Source organism: Arvicanthis niloticus, chromosome 5, assembly GCF_011762505.2.
Source record: "Arvicanthis niloticus isolate mArvNil1 chromosome 5, mArvNil1.pat.X, whole genome shotgun sequence".
In the NCBI taxonomy this organism is placed as follows: domain Eukaryota; kingdom Metazoa; phylum Chordata; class Mammalia; order Rodentia; family Muridae; genus Arvicanthis; species Arvicanthis niloticus.
Window position 1 is genome coordinate 100,091,093 of NC_047662.1, and position 19,257 is coordinate 100,110,349.

General features: G+C 41.6%; 1 protein-coding gene across 5 annotated transcripts in view; it reads left to right on the forward strand.

Moving 5' to 3' along the window:
* The window catches only part of Rnf38 (ring finger protein 38), a 103,005-nt gene that overhangs the window by 37,309 nt on the left and 46,439 nt on the right, over positions 1-19,257 (forward strand). For 4 of the 5 annotated variants that reach the window (XM_034502215.2, XM_034502217.2, XM_034502218.2 and 1 more), the window contains exon 2: positions 7,981-8,051. The exons of the other annotated variant lie outside the window; for it this stretch is intronic. In XM_034502215.2, coding sequence (XP_034358106.2) covers positions 7,981-8,051 — 71 coding nt within the window. The remainder of the gene's footprint in view (positions 1-7,980; positions 8,052-19,257) is intronic. 5 annotated transcript variants of the gene reach the window in all.

Genomic DNA, 19,257 nt, shown 5'->3' on the forward strand with positions numbered 1-19,257 from the left:
CCAATGTCTTAAAAAAAAAAAGTCTCTGCCGGGCAGTGTTGGCACACACCTTTGATCCCAGCACTTGGGAGGCAGAAGCAGGTGGATTTCTGAGTTCGAGGCCAGCCTGGTCTACAGAGTGAGTTCCAGGACAGCCAGGGCTATACAGAGAAACCCTGTCTCGAAAAACAAAACAAAAATAAATAATTTTAAAAAAGTCTCCTACCTGTGCCTCCTGAGTGCTGTGATCACAGCCTGTGCCACCACATCTGGGCCTTTGGCCACGTTTCTAGTTCTAGAAGTGTGTAGTTGTATGAGTGAGGAAGTCTGTTGAAATAACATGAGATGAGGCGTGTGGTTTGGCAGTTACTTCGAGGTGAGGTAATCAATACTGAAAAAAATAATTCTTAATCAGGTAAAATGCCTGTGAAATGAAGCGATTTACATTTTATTTGTCAGCCGATTTTCACAGGAAGCTCAGCTGTGCTACACTTAAGATAGTTGAGGTCACAATAGATCCCTTCCAGGTTTAGCATCACAGCGGTGATTGACAACATAGAGATATATTTAGGTTTATAATCACCGTGGTGTCTGAAAACATAGAGGGGGCATGCTTTTCCCACCCAGACTTCCCCTTGTCCCTGTGCAGTCAACTCCCTGGGCACACAGGCGAGTATCCATCCATCGTAGCGCTATGCCTGCCTTTACTCTTTTTTTTTTTCTACTACCGCCCTCTTACTCCCTTTATCTAGTCACTATGCCTTGGCTGCCAGAATCAAAATGACCTGCTTCGGGCTTTTCAAGGCAGTCAGACCGGGAGGTATTAAGGAGAAAGTTAAGTAGGAAGGTTAAATCAGTATCTAAGTTTGCATAAGTGAAATTATGTAATTAGTATTTAAGGTTATACCATTTCTCTTTAATTATAGAAGTAATATATTTTGTTACCTGTCTCTGTCTCTCTGTCCCTCTGGATTTGGTTGTGGCTGAGTCATGGCATGGGTGTGGAGGACAGCCCTGAGCATCCATCCTTGCCTTGTTTGAGGCAGCGTCTTTCTGTTGTTTTACTGCTGTGCTGCCTATGCCAGGCCAGCTGACTGAAGCTTCCAGGACAGTTGCCCTGGCATCAGGCTTGCCCTGCAAGTGCTCTTACCCACTGAGAAGTCTCCTCCATCATTCTTCCATATTTACACGAGTAGAGCTTATCTTTATAGAAAAGGAAAACAATACAAAGACATGTCACTGTCCCATTATCCTTTTGAAGGATCTGTGAATAGTTTGTGTCTATTTTTAATTTTTGTGATTTTTTTTTTCCCCCTGAGATAGAGTTCTCCTTATGGGCTGTCCTGGAGCTTGCTGTTTAGACCAGGGTGGCTTCAAATTTTAGAGATCCTGCCTCTGCCTCCCAGGTACTAAGATTAAAAGCATACCCAGTTTGATTGTTTTATAAATAAGAAGTTTGAAGTATATTTGAAGTATGCATTTTTTAAAAATTACTAGTATATTTTGGTGGATTTTTCCACATCAGTAGTTTTCAGGAGAGCTGTATAACAGTCTATAGGAAGAAATAGAATTTTATTCAACCATTTCTTCTGTTGATGACATAGTAAGCTTTCTCTGTAACAAATATGACAGTTTGGAGAAATGTAGAGAAAGGAGGTTGGTTGGTGCTGTTAGCTTTTTCTGTTGATACAGGAGTAACAACTTGGGGCTGGGAGATGGCTCAGTGAGTAGGAACACTTTGCTTTGTAAACATGAAGATCTAATTTCAAATCCTCAGGGGGAAAAATCCCCAATAAAACGTGTGTACCTGTAACCCCAGTGCTTGGGGGTATAGATGGGGGTTGCTGGCCACCAGACTAGCTCCAAGTTTAGTGAAAGTCCTTGTCTCATTGGGAAAAAGCAGAGTGTGATAAATAGGCCATCTACACGATTTGCATGTGTCCATGGGTATGAATGAACACTGGCACCCCAGACCCCAGAGTAACAATTTGGCCATTTCTGTGCTAGACAGTGCTAAATTCCTACCTCATGCAAACTCTGTAACAACCTGTGTTGCAGGTAACATACCTTTTGTAGGTATGTTGTATTGCTTATGTGCCCTGCATGTGTTATTAGCTTTTTCATTTGCTTAATTTTAACTCTCAGAAGTGCTCTGTGACTTCCATATAAGCTGATCATATTACTCTAGTTTTCCAGTGAGAGAAGCATAGGATGTGTAGGGTGACTTTCCTATGATTACAAGTCAGCAAATCTCTAACCTGGAATTCGATAGGACTCCAAAGTGGGCTTTCCTCCAAGAACAACCGAAAATAGCCTTCTGTATTTTGCTGGGATTGTAAAATGATGCAGTGACTTTGAAAACAGTTTGATAGTTCCTCATAAGGTTGGATAGAGGTGCCATATGACCTTTTTGAGGAGCAGAGCTGAATCAACTGGACACTACCAGTAGGTCAAGAAAGATGAGTGTTCACAATTGACCATTAGGTTTTGCACTCAAAAGTTTCTATGAACATGATAATGTCTTCTGATCGCTAAATGGGAATATTTGTACCTTTGACTCCTTTGATAATTATGTGAAACATGTAGACTCCTCTAAGAGAATGTTCTTTTTAAAATTAGTATTTAGAGACTGGGAAGACTGCTCAGAGGGTTAAGAATGCTTGCCCTATAGATATGAAGTGCTTATGTTTGAATCCTTGGCACCTATATAAAGAGTCAGGCATAGCTTCATGGGTCTGTAACTCCAGCACGTGAGGCAGAGGTAGGATTTTTGTGGCAGCCAAAGTAGAAGAAACTGAGACTTCTAGTTTGGCAACAGACCCAGATTTAAGGCAATAATGTGGAGGGTGATAGAGGAAGATGGCACATACACCTGAATACTCCCATGGGGGGGGGGGGGAGGGAGAGAGAGAGACAGACAGACAGAGAGAGACAGAGAGAGACAGAGAAACATCGTTCATACCAGTGTATTTGGAAGCCAGAGAGTGATGTTGGGTGTCTTCCTAATTGTTCTCTACTTACCTCATTTTCTGAGACAGTCTTTGATTCTCCTGGAGCTCACCATTTCTGCTACACAGACACCTCCCCTCCCCACCCCCCAGAGACCATCAGTTTCTGTTCCCCCAGTGCTAGGGTTACAGATGTGTAGTCCTTTGCATGGCTTTTATGTGGGTGCTGGGGATCTATCTGAACTTGGATCTTCATGCTTGTGAACCAAGATCTTTACCCACTGAGCCTTCTCCCAGCCCTCATAGAATATTCATTCATCCACAGTGAATTATTATTTTTGTGACATGTATATAAAATGTGGTGTGACACAGTCTGGCTCTGCTAGCTATCTGGGCTGCCCGCCATGTTCCTGAACTAGAAGTGGCCAGAGGTCAAGAGCACCCCCACAAGACATTACTGTGGCAGCTGGTTCTGATGACTAGCCTCATAGTGACAATACATGGATCTTGGGCCAACCCCGTCACCCTCATGGTTCTGTGCTAAGCCCCAGAGAATACCCACCATGTTCTCAGTTCCCGGTAGAATGAAGACTCTTAATGCTTAAAGATTATCCAATGGATTTATATATTTGGAAATGCTTAATACACAAAATTCCCAACCAATTAGAATTGTTACCTAATATCTAACCTTTTGATAGAAATTGCTACCCGGGACTGCTAGGGACCCATGATTCTTCCTTCATGTTGTTTTCCCTCTCCCTCCCTCCTTCTCTCCTCCCCTTCCTCTTCCTTTTCCCAGCTCCACCTCGTTTTCTACTGCCCAGTCATCGAGCTCCACTGTGAATACAATGTAGCAGGAAAATATCCTGCTATGTGTATAAGACTTGTGTCCAGATTTGCTTTTACTTATTCTTGCATGTAAATGTCTATTTGCTTGCTTGTTTTTTTTCAGTGCTGTGGAGCCAAACCATGGCTCATACATGCTAGGCAAATACTTTAGCACTTACCTATAGCCTCAGCCCTGATTTCATTTCATTTTATAGAGATAGGGACTTACTAACTTGGCCAGGTTGGCCACAAACTTCTAGGCTCCAGTGATCCTTTTACTCAACAACATTTGGAGCGGTTAGGACCATAGGCGTGTATGCCCACATCTGACTTGTTTGTTTGTTCGTTCATTCTTGTTTTAATAGTGTAAGCTATGTAGCCCAGGCTAGCCTTTAACTTTGTCAGTGTGTGTTTGTGATTGTAGGCATGGATGTCTATGAAGTTCAGAGTGCAATCTCAGGTTCAGTCCTTACCTTCCACCTTGAGACAGGGTCTCTTTTTCCTTTTTATACCTCGGGCCAGCTGGCCGTGAGCTTCTGGGAGTGCTAGGATTACAGCTGCCAGCGGTCCAATCTAGTTTTATGTGGGTGCGGAGGATTCTAATTCAGCTCCTCATCTTGAGTGACTTTTGCCTACTGTCTTAGTTAGGGTTTTGCTGTTGTGAACAGACACCATGACCAAGGCAAGTCTTATAAAGGACAACATATATTTGGGGCTGGTGTTCAGATTCAGAGTTCAGTCCATTATCATCAAGGTAGGAACGTGGCAGCATCCAGGCAGGCATGGTGCAGGCAGAGCTGAGAGCTCTACATCTTCATCTGAAGGCTGCTAGTAGAAGACTATGACTTCTAGGCAGCTAGGATGAGGGTGTTAAAGCCCACACCCACAGTGACACACCTACTCTTAACAGGGGCACACCTTCTAATAGTGCCATTCCCTGGGCTGAGCATATACAAACCATAGCACGTACTAAACCATTTCCGCAGCCCTGACCTTTAACTTTTGATACTCCTGTCCGACCCTTCTAACTACTACAATTCAGATGCTGCCTGTGGTGCCAGGTTCATACATACAGGAGATTTTCTAAATCACTTGTGTGTGGCTTTCATTTTCTCTAGGGCTGGTGGAGTGGGGATGTGTTATGGGGTTGTGTTATGGCCTCAACCACAGTCAATACACAGTGCTTCCTTATGGAGCTTCCAGCCACATTTGATCTTCTGTCAGGTGACTAATGGGAATAAAATTAGTTTTATGTGAGAATGAGCAGTTGTCTGTTTGGTTTTCTTTTGAAACGACTTGGTTTTGACTCAAGATCGTCAGGCAGCAAGTAGCTTTACTACTGAACTACCTCTCTAGCCCAAATGTATTTGCTTTTATTCTTACAAGTGAGATTGTTTTCTTACTTTATTTTACTTTTGAGACAGAGTCTCACTGTGTAGTCTGGCTGGCCTGGAGCTCAATGTTTACACCATGCTGATCTTGAAATCACAGAGATCTGCCTGGTTCTGCCTCAGAAGTACTTGGATTAAAGTTGTAAACCACTGCACCCAACTGTTTTTATTACAATATTGTCTTCTAAATCGGTAATCAATTCCATATAAAATAAATGGGGTGGTTATTGCACCAGGTAGATTAGGAAGCTCTTGTGCATCTGAAAAGTTAACGGGTAAATCTGTTAAGGTATTTTTGCTTTATCCTTTGTAGTTTAAAGTATTATTAAAAATAATTTTGTCTTTTGTGTGAATGTGTGTGCGTGCGAGCATGTTGTGATGTTGGGTGTATGTTTAGAAGCAAAAGAATAACCTCTGGGTATCTGTCTCTATCTCTCCTCCTTGCTTGAGACAGAGTCTCTCTACCCTTGTAAGCCAGGCTAGCTGACCTACAAGCTTCTCTTCCTAAAGTGGCACAGTGGAATTACAGATGCCTGTGCTGCTGTCCGGCTTCTCTGTGTGTTCTGGGAATTCAAGCTTGTACAGCAAGCACTCTACCTAATGAGCAATATTGCCTGCTATCTTCTTTTAACTTATCTCTTACAGTTTGAATTTGTAGAAATTGTTTTTTAATAAATGAGCAAGAAGAACATATAATGAAGAAATGTAGTTTTTAAAAGTCTAGGGGTAGTCTAGCTAGGATGCAGTTCAGTGGCAGAAGGCTTGTCTGTATACATTAGGCCCTTGGTTCAATCCCCAGCACTGGGAAGAATACAAAAGCAGAATCCTCTGCCAGGAGGATTAGAGGACACAAGCCAGCACTCACGGGGAAGCTCAGAGTTGTTACTGCCTAGTATTCACTGTATTTCTCATCCTAATACAATTTATGACTTGGGTAAATTTCTGTCAGAAACATAGTTGGCATGCTTTCTTTATCTGCTAAATGGCTTTTCCAAAAGTCATATTCTTATATGTAATGAAAATGGCTTTTGTTATTCTTTAGTCAGCTAGAGAATGTGTGCCAACTTTTCCTTTTGAGGCAGGGTCCTCATAGCTTAATCTGGCCTTGAACTCCTAATCTTGCTCCTACCTCCCAAGTGCTAGGATTTCAGACGTGTACCACAGTATACACTTTGTGCATGCTCTCCTTTCATTTATGGCTTGATGTTTACAGCAGCTTTTCAGGAGAGGGGACAGAGTCCTGTATGCTGGAGATCCTATATGCTAGAGGAGGCCCAGCTCAGCACAGGAGCATTAGCCTAGAATGCACGAGACCCATGTTCAGTCCCTAGCAATAATAGCGCCCCCCTCATGCACACATGCATGCACACACACACATGCATGTAGACAGACATCATCCCCCTCAACCCTAGCTGGCCTGGAATACCATGTTTAGACAAGATTTGTCTCATACTTGTGGTAATCTTCCTGTTTCTACATTTTTTTCTTCTTCTTTGAGATTATATAGAAAATACAACAACAAAAACTCTACAGTTTTTCCCTGAAATTTTTCTTTTCTTTTTTCTTTCCCTTTTCCCTTCCCTCTCCTTCTCCTTCTTCTCCTTCCTTCTTCCTCCATTCTTCCTTCTATATTTTTCTTTTCTTTTTTAGAGTCTTACTATGTAGCCTTTGCAAGCCAGGAGCTATTTATGCTGGGATTAGTGCCACCACATCTGGCTTTATTTTTATTTTAATTATATGGAACTTTTAATTACCATTTTGTGTATGGTGTGAAATAGAAACCAAAAACTTTAGGAAAAAGTTCAGGTGATTAGAACTTGCATAGTGGTACATGCCTGTAGTCAGCTCCCTCTGGAGGCAGAGATGAGCACAGACCCGAGGTGAGCTTTGGAATCATACAGAGAAAGACTGTCACAAGTAAACCCCACAACAATGTTTGTTCCACTTCTGTTTGTGTTTAAAGTAACAAAATATTTGATATCTTTGTGTTTTCTGTTTTGTTTTGAGACAGGATCTCATCATATAACTCTACTGGTCTAGAACTCACTTTGTAGACCAGGCTGGCCTCAAATGCACAGAGACCTGTCTGCCTCTGCCTCTGCTTCCCGGTTGCTGGGATTAAAGGTGTGTGCCACCATGCCTAACAATACCGGAAATCTTATTTGATGTAGATTTTTAAAAGAAGCCTTTATTGTCTCAAAGACTATCCTTTGTTCTTTGTCTTTGAACTCTTATTTTTCTGCTTCAGCCTCCAAAATGCATGTACCATCAGGCCTGGGTGAATTGTATTTTATATGTTGAATTTATAGGGACAGCCTCAAAGTATGTGTATGTGGAATAGAAATTTAATTATATCCTTTGTTATATTCTATGTGAGACTTTGCCTTCCTGGAGGATGTGCTTACTTAGGGGGTCTTACTTGGGATGTAGGCCATTTTCTGTGCCTCAAGAGGTGAGGGAGTCAGGCTTGAACAGCCAGCCTTCAGTTTCAAATGTGTCCTTTCACTGTTTGCTGCTGGCTGTGAACCTGTGTCTATGTTTTTCTTGTGTGGAGAAACTCCAAATAGGGCCCACAGATTGCCTGGCACCCTGAGCTGTCCCTCAGTGCCACATGCTAGAAGGAGAACCAGTTCCTGTAGATTGTTGTCTGACCTCCATGCACTCATTTGTGTGTACATGTAACTTTTGAAAAGCCACAAATAATCTTGCCCCTGCTTTACAAGCTTGTCTGAGGATTAGATGGGATGATGGACATTACATGAGTCTCTTTAATTGCGGAAGCGGTTTGCTACAAGGGATTACTGCTGCTTAACTCTCCTTCCTTTTTCTCGTAGGTAGTGTTGGTGCTTCTTTTCAGTGCCAGTCCATCCATCACGACCACATTTGTCATGATGACAGTGACAAGGTGAGGTCCTTGTTGATGTCTGCCACCGTGGAAATGCATGCCACCTTTACTGCTGGAATCACCTGTGTAACTCGGGACCAAGCCACTGGGTGACTTGAGGGTATAATGTTGATATGCACAGTACAGGGCAGAGTGTCTTAACTGGTTTCTGTATCAGATTATTGGACTGCTCCAGAAAGCCCGCAGCTTAGGCTGCAGAAGAGGGGCCCGAGGCTCCTGCCTAGTTTTCCAAGTCTTAGTTTGTATCTCTGTCCTCCTTCTTTCTCTGCATAGTCTGGACATAAGGCTTATTTTATCATATGAGCATGTGCTCTCTCAGTAGCTAAGCAGTCCATGTGTTTCTAGTTGGGAATAACCCAGACATTCCATATTTTTTTCATTCTTATAGTTTTGATTATTGTACTGTTATCATTTCCTTTTTATAAATGTGGTGGTGGTGGTGATGATGATGTTGATGTGTGTGTGTGTCTATGTGTGTTTTTGTGTGTTGCATGCCACTGTGAGTGTGTGAAGGTTGTAGGAAACCTTGGGTATTGGTCTTCACCATCCACTGGATTTGAAGCAGGATTTCTTGTTTGCCACTGTCTGTCTCCATGAACATTTCAGCTTCCATCTGCTGTAGGAAAGCTTAGGTTGGAGATGTGTGTCTCTGTCGAAGTGTTTTGTGGGTTCTGCAGACCTAAACCCTGGCCTCACTCTTAGGCATAGCAAATGTGTTAGCTACAGAGCCACTTCTTCAATCTTTGAATTTGTTTCTCTGATTCAGGGTCTAACCTGGAACATGCAGCCGGCTCCTCATCCTCTCAAGCGAGTGGGTCACATCCCCTGTCACCTGCTTTCTTCTTACACTTTAACCTTATTTTACTTATTTATATTATGGTTTACTTTGTTCCCAAAGCCTAAAATAAACCATGGTTATTGAGAATGCAACCTATCTGATTCTTCAAGATGGAGTGAGTGAGTGTGTGTGTGTGTGTGTGTGTGTGTGTGTGTGTGTATACACATATGTACATACATACGTACTACTTTGGCCCTGAGTTGTTTCATTCTTAAGTCATGCCCAAATTAATGGTGGATTTGCTTTGTTGTTGGCTGGTTTTTGTTTTTGATTTATACACGGCCTCACTATGCATCCTGAGACTAGCCTTAGCCTGGGGCTTGCTGTGTAAGATCAGGGTTGGACTTGAACTCAGACACCTGCCTGCCCCTCCTTCCCAAATTCTGGGATTAAAGGAGTGAGCCACCATACCTGGCCATTGTGTTGTTTTTGCTTGTGCTCTTTTTATCTCTAACAGAACCTGTTTTTTTGCTTGGCATTGTGGTGGTTTTTTGTAATGTTAGCATTTAGGAGGTAGCAACAGGAGGATTCAAGGACTTCTCCACTTGATAGCAAGTTTCAACCAACCTGGGATATGTAAGACCTTTTTAATATCAAAAACCAAGGGGTAACCTGAGAAACTTGCCTTGGAGGTCTTTCTAGTGCTCGCTTCCAGTAGATTCCTGAGGTCTGGATGTGTTTTGAATATGTGGTTCTGATCTGAATGAAATTAAATTTAGTTTTTCACTCCTTTCATGAATGGTAGCTGCCAGTACAGACCAACCCAAACCGTCCTTTTCCTTATTTTGGTCAAGAACCTGCTCTTGCTGTTGGAGATGAGAACTTAGTTAATCTCTGAGACTTTCCAGATGTTGTGCTATACTTGTTCTGTTTGTTGGTCTCACTGACTTTGTCAGCTCTGCTCATAGCTTTCCAGAGTCTTTTCATGTTACAGTCACCCAGAGGCATGGCTTTCATTTTTAATTTTCATAGAACACAGAAAGTGACTTCCTAAAATTTAATAATATGCCACAGTGTAGAAATGAGCATGTGAAAATGTGATGAATGATACAGAAGATGTGATATCGTGTTGTCAGGAATTTCAAGAGTGGGAAGCTACCCAAGGTTCCTTTCCTCTTCTGCCTTTATGGTTTAGAAACCAAAATGAGTTGCCTGGCCATAGAGTCTGAGGATGAGATTCTGTCTCTTATTTTCCGTCTCCCTCAAAGCAGTTCTCATTTTTCAATTTTTATATGACTAATTTCTTAAATGCTTTTTACAATTAGAACACCCCCTATCATACAGGAGAGGAGGAGAGAATTTTAAAGGATTATGTTTTGTTAGCATAACAAAGGACGTCTGGACTGTTCTCCCACACTCCTTGTATGCTGTGTGTTTACGGTTTTTCAGAGTGGAATGAGAGGCTTTTCTTGACTGTGCACTTGTAACTTATTCTGTTGATTTGAGCCAGCAAGTACTATTTGGTAGCTATGTGTCATTTAGGGAATATATCAGGATGCAAGATGGATAGAAATTCCTGGCTTTTCATAATTTTACAATATAATTGGGCAAAACAGGTAATAAAAAATGTCAGTTATATAATATGTTACAATAAGATACAATAAGAACTAGATAAAAGAAATGTCTTGGCATAGGGCTACATATCATGGCACAGCCTTTAATCCCAGCACTCTGGAGGTATAGATAGGCTAGCAGGTGGATCTCTTGAGTTCCAGGACAGCCTGGTTTACATAGCAAGTGTCAGTCCAGCCAGGGCTACATGGTGGGATCCTGTCTCAGTTAAAAAAATGTTGATCATGATAAGTGGAATCGTATCCATCAAGAGATGGATGATACAGATGGCTGTGGGGAAGAAATCTCGCGGGCGGGGGAGGGAGTCCGGCGACAGAGTCCTAGGGCGGTCCGGCATCAGGGCTTCCAGCGCCGCCAGCGGAGGATCCCACATTCACACAGCTGTCAGTGGGTGGGCCGGCGGCTGCATCGGCAAGGTTCCAGGGTTCCAAAAGCTGGGAATCAGGCAGAGAGACCATGGACACGTGGAGTCTGGTTTTCCAAAGCTTTTATTGTTCATGACATGGTGAATGGACGCAAGTGATACGCACCCCCCCACCCCCAAAAAGCCAGGGAAGGCCAATCTTATAGGGAAGGGAGAAAGGGGAGGGAATAACTTAATTAGCTACGCCCCTGGCCTTTTGATAATTCATTAATATTTAAGTCTCTGGAGGTGGAGACTTGTTAGTCACACCCTCTACCTGTCCTACGTGACTGAAGGTAACAGGTTAAATGGAGTTACCTCGTCCAAGGCCCAACAGATGGCAGCTTTTAGTATTTTATTTTAGTAGTGTATTCTTATCTTTCAATTCATTTTTACTGGGGCAAGTTTGTGTGGAGGTCAGAACACAACTTTGTGGACTTGGTGCTTTCTACCTTTCCATGAGTTGCAGGGATCAGGCTTGTGTGGAAGTGCCCTTGTCTACTCTGCCATCTTGCTGGCTTTGCCTGGCTTCTTCTGATCTCACTTCATCTCATCTGGTTGCTCTCATCTGACATGTTTGAGACAAGGACTCAGACCCCAGTGTTATGTGACAAAACTTTTCCTGGGGAGATGAAACACTCATCTGTCTACTCTGACAAAAGCAATAGCAATTGTTTGTAATGTTTGGAGAGTCTCTGGGACAGCCTTGCCCAAAACTGGTGTTAGGGTTTTGTTAAATTGTCTTTGGCTCTTAGAGGGAACATTGTCAGCCCAGATGAGAACATTTCATTTAACCTCTATACGTATATTTATACAGACTGTATTTTATAGATTTAAGGACAGATTGTTAATAGTATGAATCTTTATGACTTTTTAAAACATTCTTACTATTCTCTCTCCCTCTCTTTCTCTCTCCTGTATTTATCTTTCTTTGCCCTCCCTCATTAGGGCCCCCTCAATTTCCCCCATTTCCTCTTTGGATCACTTGCACCATGCTACTCTAATGCTCCACCAACTGCCTTCCTGGGCAGTGGCCCCCTTCTTACTTTCCTGGTTTCTGCAGTTGTTCCCAGATATGTACTCACAGCTGATGATGCGGAGCTAGGAGTCTCAGATGAAAGAACTTTTGGTGTTCATCTTTCTGCTTCTGGATTACCTCCCTCAGAACAGAACTTTTCTAGTTCTGTTCATTTCCCTGCAGAGTTCATGGTTTTGCTTTACAGCAGAGTAGTGGTGTAGCTGTATGTCATGCAGCAGGGCTTTCCACTCTGACTGGTCAGTTATGCATGGCCACACTCCCTGTCATTGCCACTTGTCCTGTTGTCTGTGCCATTCAGATTCTGGGGAGATGAAATCTCAGCCTTGTTTCCACTTGCATTTTCCTAATTGCAAATTTGGAAATTTTTGAGCTCTTTCTTAGCTATTTTTTATTCTTTTGAGGACACCTCGTTCTCAAAAGTACTTAATATAATACTTAAATGTAGCTATTCTTGTGTTTATTCAAAACAGTGTGATGTGTGAACTTATTAAATGAACTGGTTCATATATTCTATTTTAGCTACCAATAGCTTACTTTTTAAAAATTTTCTTCTTCTCTCCCCTTGTCACCCCCTCCCCCAAAGAAAGACAAGTTAAGTGAACTCTGTGTGGTTGGACAGCTGTGTCTCCCACGCAGCTTGATTTTCCCATTGTTGTGTGTTTAGGATTTTTACTGTGCTTTGTCAGCTTGTGCTACTTCTACTTTTCAAAAAGCTGTTATTTGTCTAACATACTAGAAAACAGGGTCTGTGGAACCAAGTGTGACTTCCAGTGTGTTGGGTAGGTAGGAAATACGGGCTCTTGAGCTAGGACAGTAATAGATTTGTTGCCTGTAGGGTTTAGTATTTCCCTCTTAGTAATCAGGATCCATACTTACTGTCCCTTCTGGGAGCCAAGGGCTTGTCCCGCTGTGCTGTCACCCTCCACAGGTCCTCACAGTCTCCCCATGAGGCACCAACACAGAACTGCCTTATAGATTCAGCTTGCCCCATTTTTTTACACCTGAAGCTTAGAATTGCACCCCTCTTTCTTTCACTCTTATCTGTCATACTTTACCTGCTTCTCCAGGGAGATCCCTTGGTCTGACCAGTGCAAATTTCATACACTCCAGAGTCCCAGTTTGAGCACTAATCAAACTTTGAGTCCTGATTGGGGTGTCCAAACAATGAAGAAGGGATACACACGTAGACAGATCTGTTGGGCATTGTGTGAGCATGCAAGACGCCAATTAATTATGCAACAACCAGGCACTTTAGTACTTTTATTAAGTACAACTCAGGGAAAGGAGTTAATCTCAGTAGGAGGTCACTGCAGGGGAGCAGTTTTAGGTTGCAGTTATCTCGGATGAGGAAGCTGCATCTGATGTTTTACTCACACTGATGGTTCATTCCTAAATACAGGCACTTGGACCAGAGGAAGGCTTTGCCATTCCCCGAGCCTCAACTGGAGAAGACTGCCATTCCCATGGTTCTGAGGCTTTGGAGTCCTTGATGTAGCTGTGCTCATGCCAGGCACATACATTAACTCACAATTCCATTTGGATTCACTCAGAGCATTGTCATCCCTCCTTACACACTCACCCAGGGTTCCCTCTGCTCTCGTCATCATCTTGGCAGATAACATTTTTGTTGCTAATTAATACACCCTCAGGAATGTCTTTATTAACATAGCTTTCAAGGTAGTCATAGTTTGATAGCAAGAAAACCTGTTTGTGTTGGATGGTATCTGAAGTTTTCTCTAGGTGTAACAAGTCTAAATGGAAGGTGGAATTGATGGTACCTAGACTGTCAGCCCAGTAGTAGGCAGGAGAGTGCTAGTTATGGAACCAATTTCAACACCCCCAAAATTGTATTAAGGCAGCTTCTTAGGGATGTGTGTTGGTCATGTATCTTGAAGTCCCTTGATTATACCTTAATAGAGGAAGTTTCATTAGCTTAAAAAATCAATTTGAAAAATTTGAGCAGCATTTGTCCCTTTAAAAAAGCAGTTAGGAGTAGGCCTAGATCCCTTGTCTGAAATGATTAGGACTGAAAATGATTCAGATTTTAGAATATTTCACAGATTTCCTTCTTGGATGCCCAGGGATTTTTATGAAGTAAGCAATTTTGTTGCCAGTCCCTCTAAAATTTTTGAGTGCCTCAGTGGCTCAATGGGTGAAAGAAAGTACTTGTTATAAAAGACTAAGAAACTGATTTGGAATTCCAAGAACTCATGTTAAATGGCTGGTATGGTCGCGCCTATCTGTAATCCCTTCCAAGGAGAATCCCAGCATTCCCATGGGAGAATTGATCACACCACATGAAATAAAATGGCAGAAAAGAGAGACCCTGCTTCAAAACAAAGTGGAATATGAGTACTGAATCCAAAAGTTTTTCTCAGGCTTTTACATGTGTACCTCACTTCCAATCACTCATACCCACAACCAGCGACTCACACATACTCCTACACACACACAGACACACACACCCCCAAGTCACTCACATATGTACCCAATTACTTGCACACACACAAACACACATACACAATCACTCATACACACCTCAGTTATTCACACAGACCCAGGCGCAATCTACCTCCAGTTTTTAATAGTGCTTTATTTAAATTTTTAGTTTAGAGCTGCTAAATACAAATTATAGAAATAAAATATGTAATTTTAAGTCAAAAGATGAATGCAGAAGGGGCCAGAAAGCCTGCTCCTCCTTGAGACTTTGAGTAAGGTTTGAAGCCTGGGATGTGAGTGCAGGTAAACAGATAAAATGACGTAACAGAGCTGGCTGGTCCCAGGGAATGTGAGTGTTAAGAGTTGTTTATTAAGTAATAAACTTTGTTAAAGAACAAATTTTCAGCCCTATGTTTTATACAAGAAATAGACATACAATAAAACGGCACAAAACTGATAATTACAGATAAGCAAGAAGACCCGTGTGTGACACTAAGGCAGGAGGCCTGGGTACTGAGAAGACAGCCTGTGCTACGTGAGCCTGTGGCTCAGGAAGATAAGCAAAGACATGTGCTTAAGCCGAAGAAAGTCGAAGTGCCCCCCTTTTTTAGACAGAATCTCATGTGACCTAGGTTGGTGGTCAATTCCTGAGTATTCTCTCTCAGCTTCTCGAGTGTAAGGGTACCTCATGCTTCCCAAATAGAGACAACACTTTTAGTAAAATTAGTATCATAAATTATTAATCTGTTCAAAAGCATTAAAGGGAATAATTCGTAGTTAATATAGGACCATGAGCCAAAATATATTTGATATTATGGTGTATACTTTCTGTTAATGATTATTGGCTCATAACTAACTCCCCAAGGCATGTCATAGAAAATTCTAATTTTGTTTCTGCCTTCAAGCTGGCCATAAAGGAAAAATTTGACCTACTTTATGTGATACAAGTGGCAAGGGCTTTCATTCTCCAAATCCACGAGGAAGGGCATGCTTAAGAATTTGGAGGAAGTTTTCAACTAGCAGTAGTTATTCAGATACCTCACTGGCTATGGCATTGCTGCTGTGCAAGATAAGAATACTAGCGATCTGAACAACCAGGCCTAGACCTAGTAACGTTAGGGAATGCCTGCCCATGCTTCAGTCTTCCCACACAGTGATAACCCTGAGAGAGTCCAGTGGCCAGGCTTGGAGTACTTACAAATAGAACATTTTTGTAGAGAGTTCATCCAGTGAGGGTAGGGGAACTCTATGTCCCTTTCTTCAGCCTCAGCCTGTCATCTCTTTGTTCATATTCTTTGTAATATTCTTTATGATCTGAAGCTAAGCATGTGTTTCTCTGGGTTCTGTAGTTGACTCAAGTAAAATTTATCAAACCTGGGAGTGGAGTGTGGGCAACCTAGTGTATAGCTGGGTGTTCAGAAGCACAGGTCACAAATTGAGGCTTGTGCCAGTATCTGATGTGTGAAGTGGTACACACCTGAGGCTAGCTAGCCTGCGCTACAGAGTGAGTTTCAAGTCAGCCAGGGCTTCATAATAAACTCTGTTTCAAAATAAGTAAAAAAAAAAAAAAAAAAAAAAAAAAAGCCTCAAATAATAACAAATAACAAGCTGTATAAGGAAGAGTTTCAGGTTGGGGGTTGAGCCCCAAGTCTGCAGGATCTGACACTGTCCAGGTAGACAGAACTGAGAACGCCAGCTGGGCTTAATTGTTGGTAGGGGAAGATCCTTACCTTTTCTGTGATACTGAGATCAGAGAAAATACAAGTTTATTTTTCCCTCTTACTCAGTCCCAGTATTTAAGCCAAAACCTGTTAAAACAGGAAGAAGAAAATGATAGAAGCCCAGGTATCAAGGTGTACTGATGCTGTAGGAGGGTTACACTTCCAGGTTAGTGTGCTGGCAAGCAGTATGGTCTATTGAATACATTGCCTAAAAGGCTTTTTATAATGTGTATTATCTTACATTATGTGGCTAGAATGGCTAAACAGTCTTCTCAGGGTCTCTCACAAGGTCAAACTCAGTACTGTATTCTCATTAAGAATCCCGATCAAGGAAGATGTGCTTTTTCCATGTCCATGCAAGTTGTTCCCTCAGCTTGTGACTGAGGATCTGACCTCTTACATACATCTAATCAGCAATAGATTCTAGGGGGCTACCCACATGCTGTCATGTGATCACAGCATACCTCTCTGCTAATAAGACCAGAAGACCCTCTCTACACAGCTCAGATGGAGTATTATGTAATTTAACATAATTGTATGAATGACATCACCTCATTTTTGCCATGTTGTTCTAGCTAAAAGTCAGTTGCAGGTTTCCAGTGTACTCCTGTAGGAAGGGATTCCACAAGAGCAGTGACTCATTAGTGACCACCTCAGGGTATGCCTGAAGTTGAAGGGGGAAAATTGAGATGGAGAATTTGAATAATACAATTAATTAGCAAGCTGATATATTAGTACTTATAATGTTTAAGATGTTTAAAAATTTTAGCAACAACTTTATTGAGAGGTAATTCATATGGCACAAAACATAAAATTTATGTATGTGTGTGTTTAGTGTCTCTGTTTTGAATTACACTTACCTTTTTTCTCGCACGTGTGCGTGTGTGTGTGTGTGTGTGTGTGTGTGTGTGTGTACCTGTACACGTACATATACTATGATGAAGGTCAGATGACAACTTTGAGGCGTAAGTCTCCTTTTATCATGTAGGCCCAAGAATCAAACTAAGGTTGTCAGACTTGATGGTAAGTTCTTTACCCACAGAGTCATCCAGCTGCCCTGCTTTTTAGGACTTTAAAAAAAAGTGTACAACTAGATCTTTACCATCTAATTTTAGAACACCCTCAAACTCTAACCCATGCATGCACTCCCCCCATCCCCCACCCATCAACAAACAAACAACCTGTCTTAGGATTTTACTGCTGTGAACAGACAACTCTTATAAGGACAACATTTAATTGGGGCTGGCTTACAGGTTCAGTCCACTATCATCAAGGTGGGAATAAGGCAACATCCAGGCAGGCATGGTGCCGTAGGAGCTGAGTGTTCTACATCTTCATCTGAGGGCTGCTAGCAGAATACTGGCTTCTAGGCAGCTAGGACAAGAGTCTTAGGGACCATGCCCTCAGTGACACACCTACTTCAACAGGGCCACACCTTCTAATTGTGCCACTCCCTGGGCCAAGCATACACAAACCACAAAACCCAAATCCATAATCTATAGCAGTCACCTGTCATTCATTTCCTCAGTTCCTAGCAACTCTGCAGGGAGATGTTTTGTTTTCTGGGGTCCTGTGGATAGAGCCCAGGCTTTTGTGAATACATGAATTTTATATAGTGTGTAACTTTTTGTGTCTGGCTTTGCTCACTTGTATGATTCTTTCAAGGTTTATGCTGTAGCATAAATGAGTGCTTCATATTGTTTAATGGGTGAATAATATTTGCTTGCACAAATATAACACATTTTATTTGCTCATCAGTTAGTAGACATTAGGATTGTTTCAATTTTGAAATTATTATGATAATGATGCTGTGAACATTTGTATGTATTTGTTTCTTGGTCACATGATAGATTTTTGTTAAACCTTTTCAGGAACTAACATTTTTTCAAAGGGCTATAACCTTTATATTCCTACCAACAGTGTATGAGGGCTCACATTTTCCTACTTCCGTGACATATGTTTAGATTGTGGTTTTGTTTGTATTTTCAAGACAGGGTTTTTCTGGCCTGAAATTCTCTATTAAGAGTAGGCTAGCTGGGCAGTGGTGGCGCACGCCTTTAATCCCAGCACTTGGGAGGCAAAGGCAGGCGGATTTCTGAGTTCGAGGCCAGCATGGTCTACAGAGTGAGTTCCAGGACAGCCAGTGCTACACAGAGAAACCCTGTCTCAAACAAAACAAAGCAAAACAAAACAAAAAAACAAAAAGACTAGGCTGACCTGAACTAAGAGATTGCTTGCCACTCACTGCCTTCCAAGTGCTGGCATTAAAGGTACATGCTACCATCACCTGCTTTTTCTGTCACTGTGGTATAATACTTTGACAGAAACCTTAAGCACAAAAGGATTTTTATTTTGTCCTACAGTTGAAGTATATCATGGTGGAGAGGTTAGAGCTGCAGGAGCATACGATAGCTGGTCATATTGCATCCATAGACAAGAAACAATGATGGACGCTCAACCATCTTTTTTTTTTTTTTTTTTTTTTTTTATGCAGCCAAAGGGATAGTGCCACCCACAGTGGGCTGATTTTTCACCTCCATTACTCTAATCAAGATAATTCCCCACAGGTATGTCCAGAAACTCATCTCCCAAGTGATTCTAAATCTTATAAATCTTGTGATAGAGATGTGTGTGCTCTGGTTTACATGTGGAGATCAGAAATCAGTTTTCAGGAGTTAGTCTCTCCTTCCACCTTGTCAGTCCTTAGACTTAAACCCAGCTTGTCAGATTTGGCAACTTAACATTCTGTTAATTTTACATAATCTTTCCTGGACTACCTGGAATTTACATGAAATTTATTTGATATTTGACATCGTGTATGTGGGTGCTTTGTTTAAACATGGATTCTCACCTTGTTTTACTGTAAACTAGTTGAGGTAATTGGAAGTATGATATATTGATAAATAGCTTAAGGTTATTGTTGGCATTTTTGTTGGCCTTTAAACTATTGTTTGTTACATGACACATTTATTATTTTGTTTTTAAGACTGTTGGGACAAGAAATCAGAAGAAATAGCCCTTTAGGGTTCCTACTGCTTTGATAAAACATCATAAACAAAAACACTTTGGGGAAGAAAGGATTGTTTTTTAAGTTATAGAGGGTCTATTTGTGAATCTAACAAGCCTTGGGAACTGAGAACTGTTTCTCAGTCGGTTCTATAACTTTCTCTCTTTTAAAATTTATTCTTCTTTAA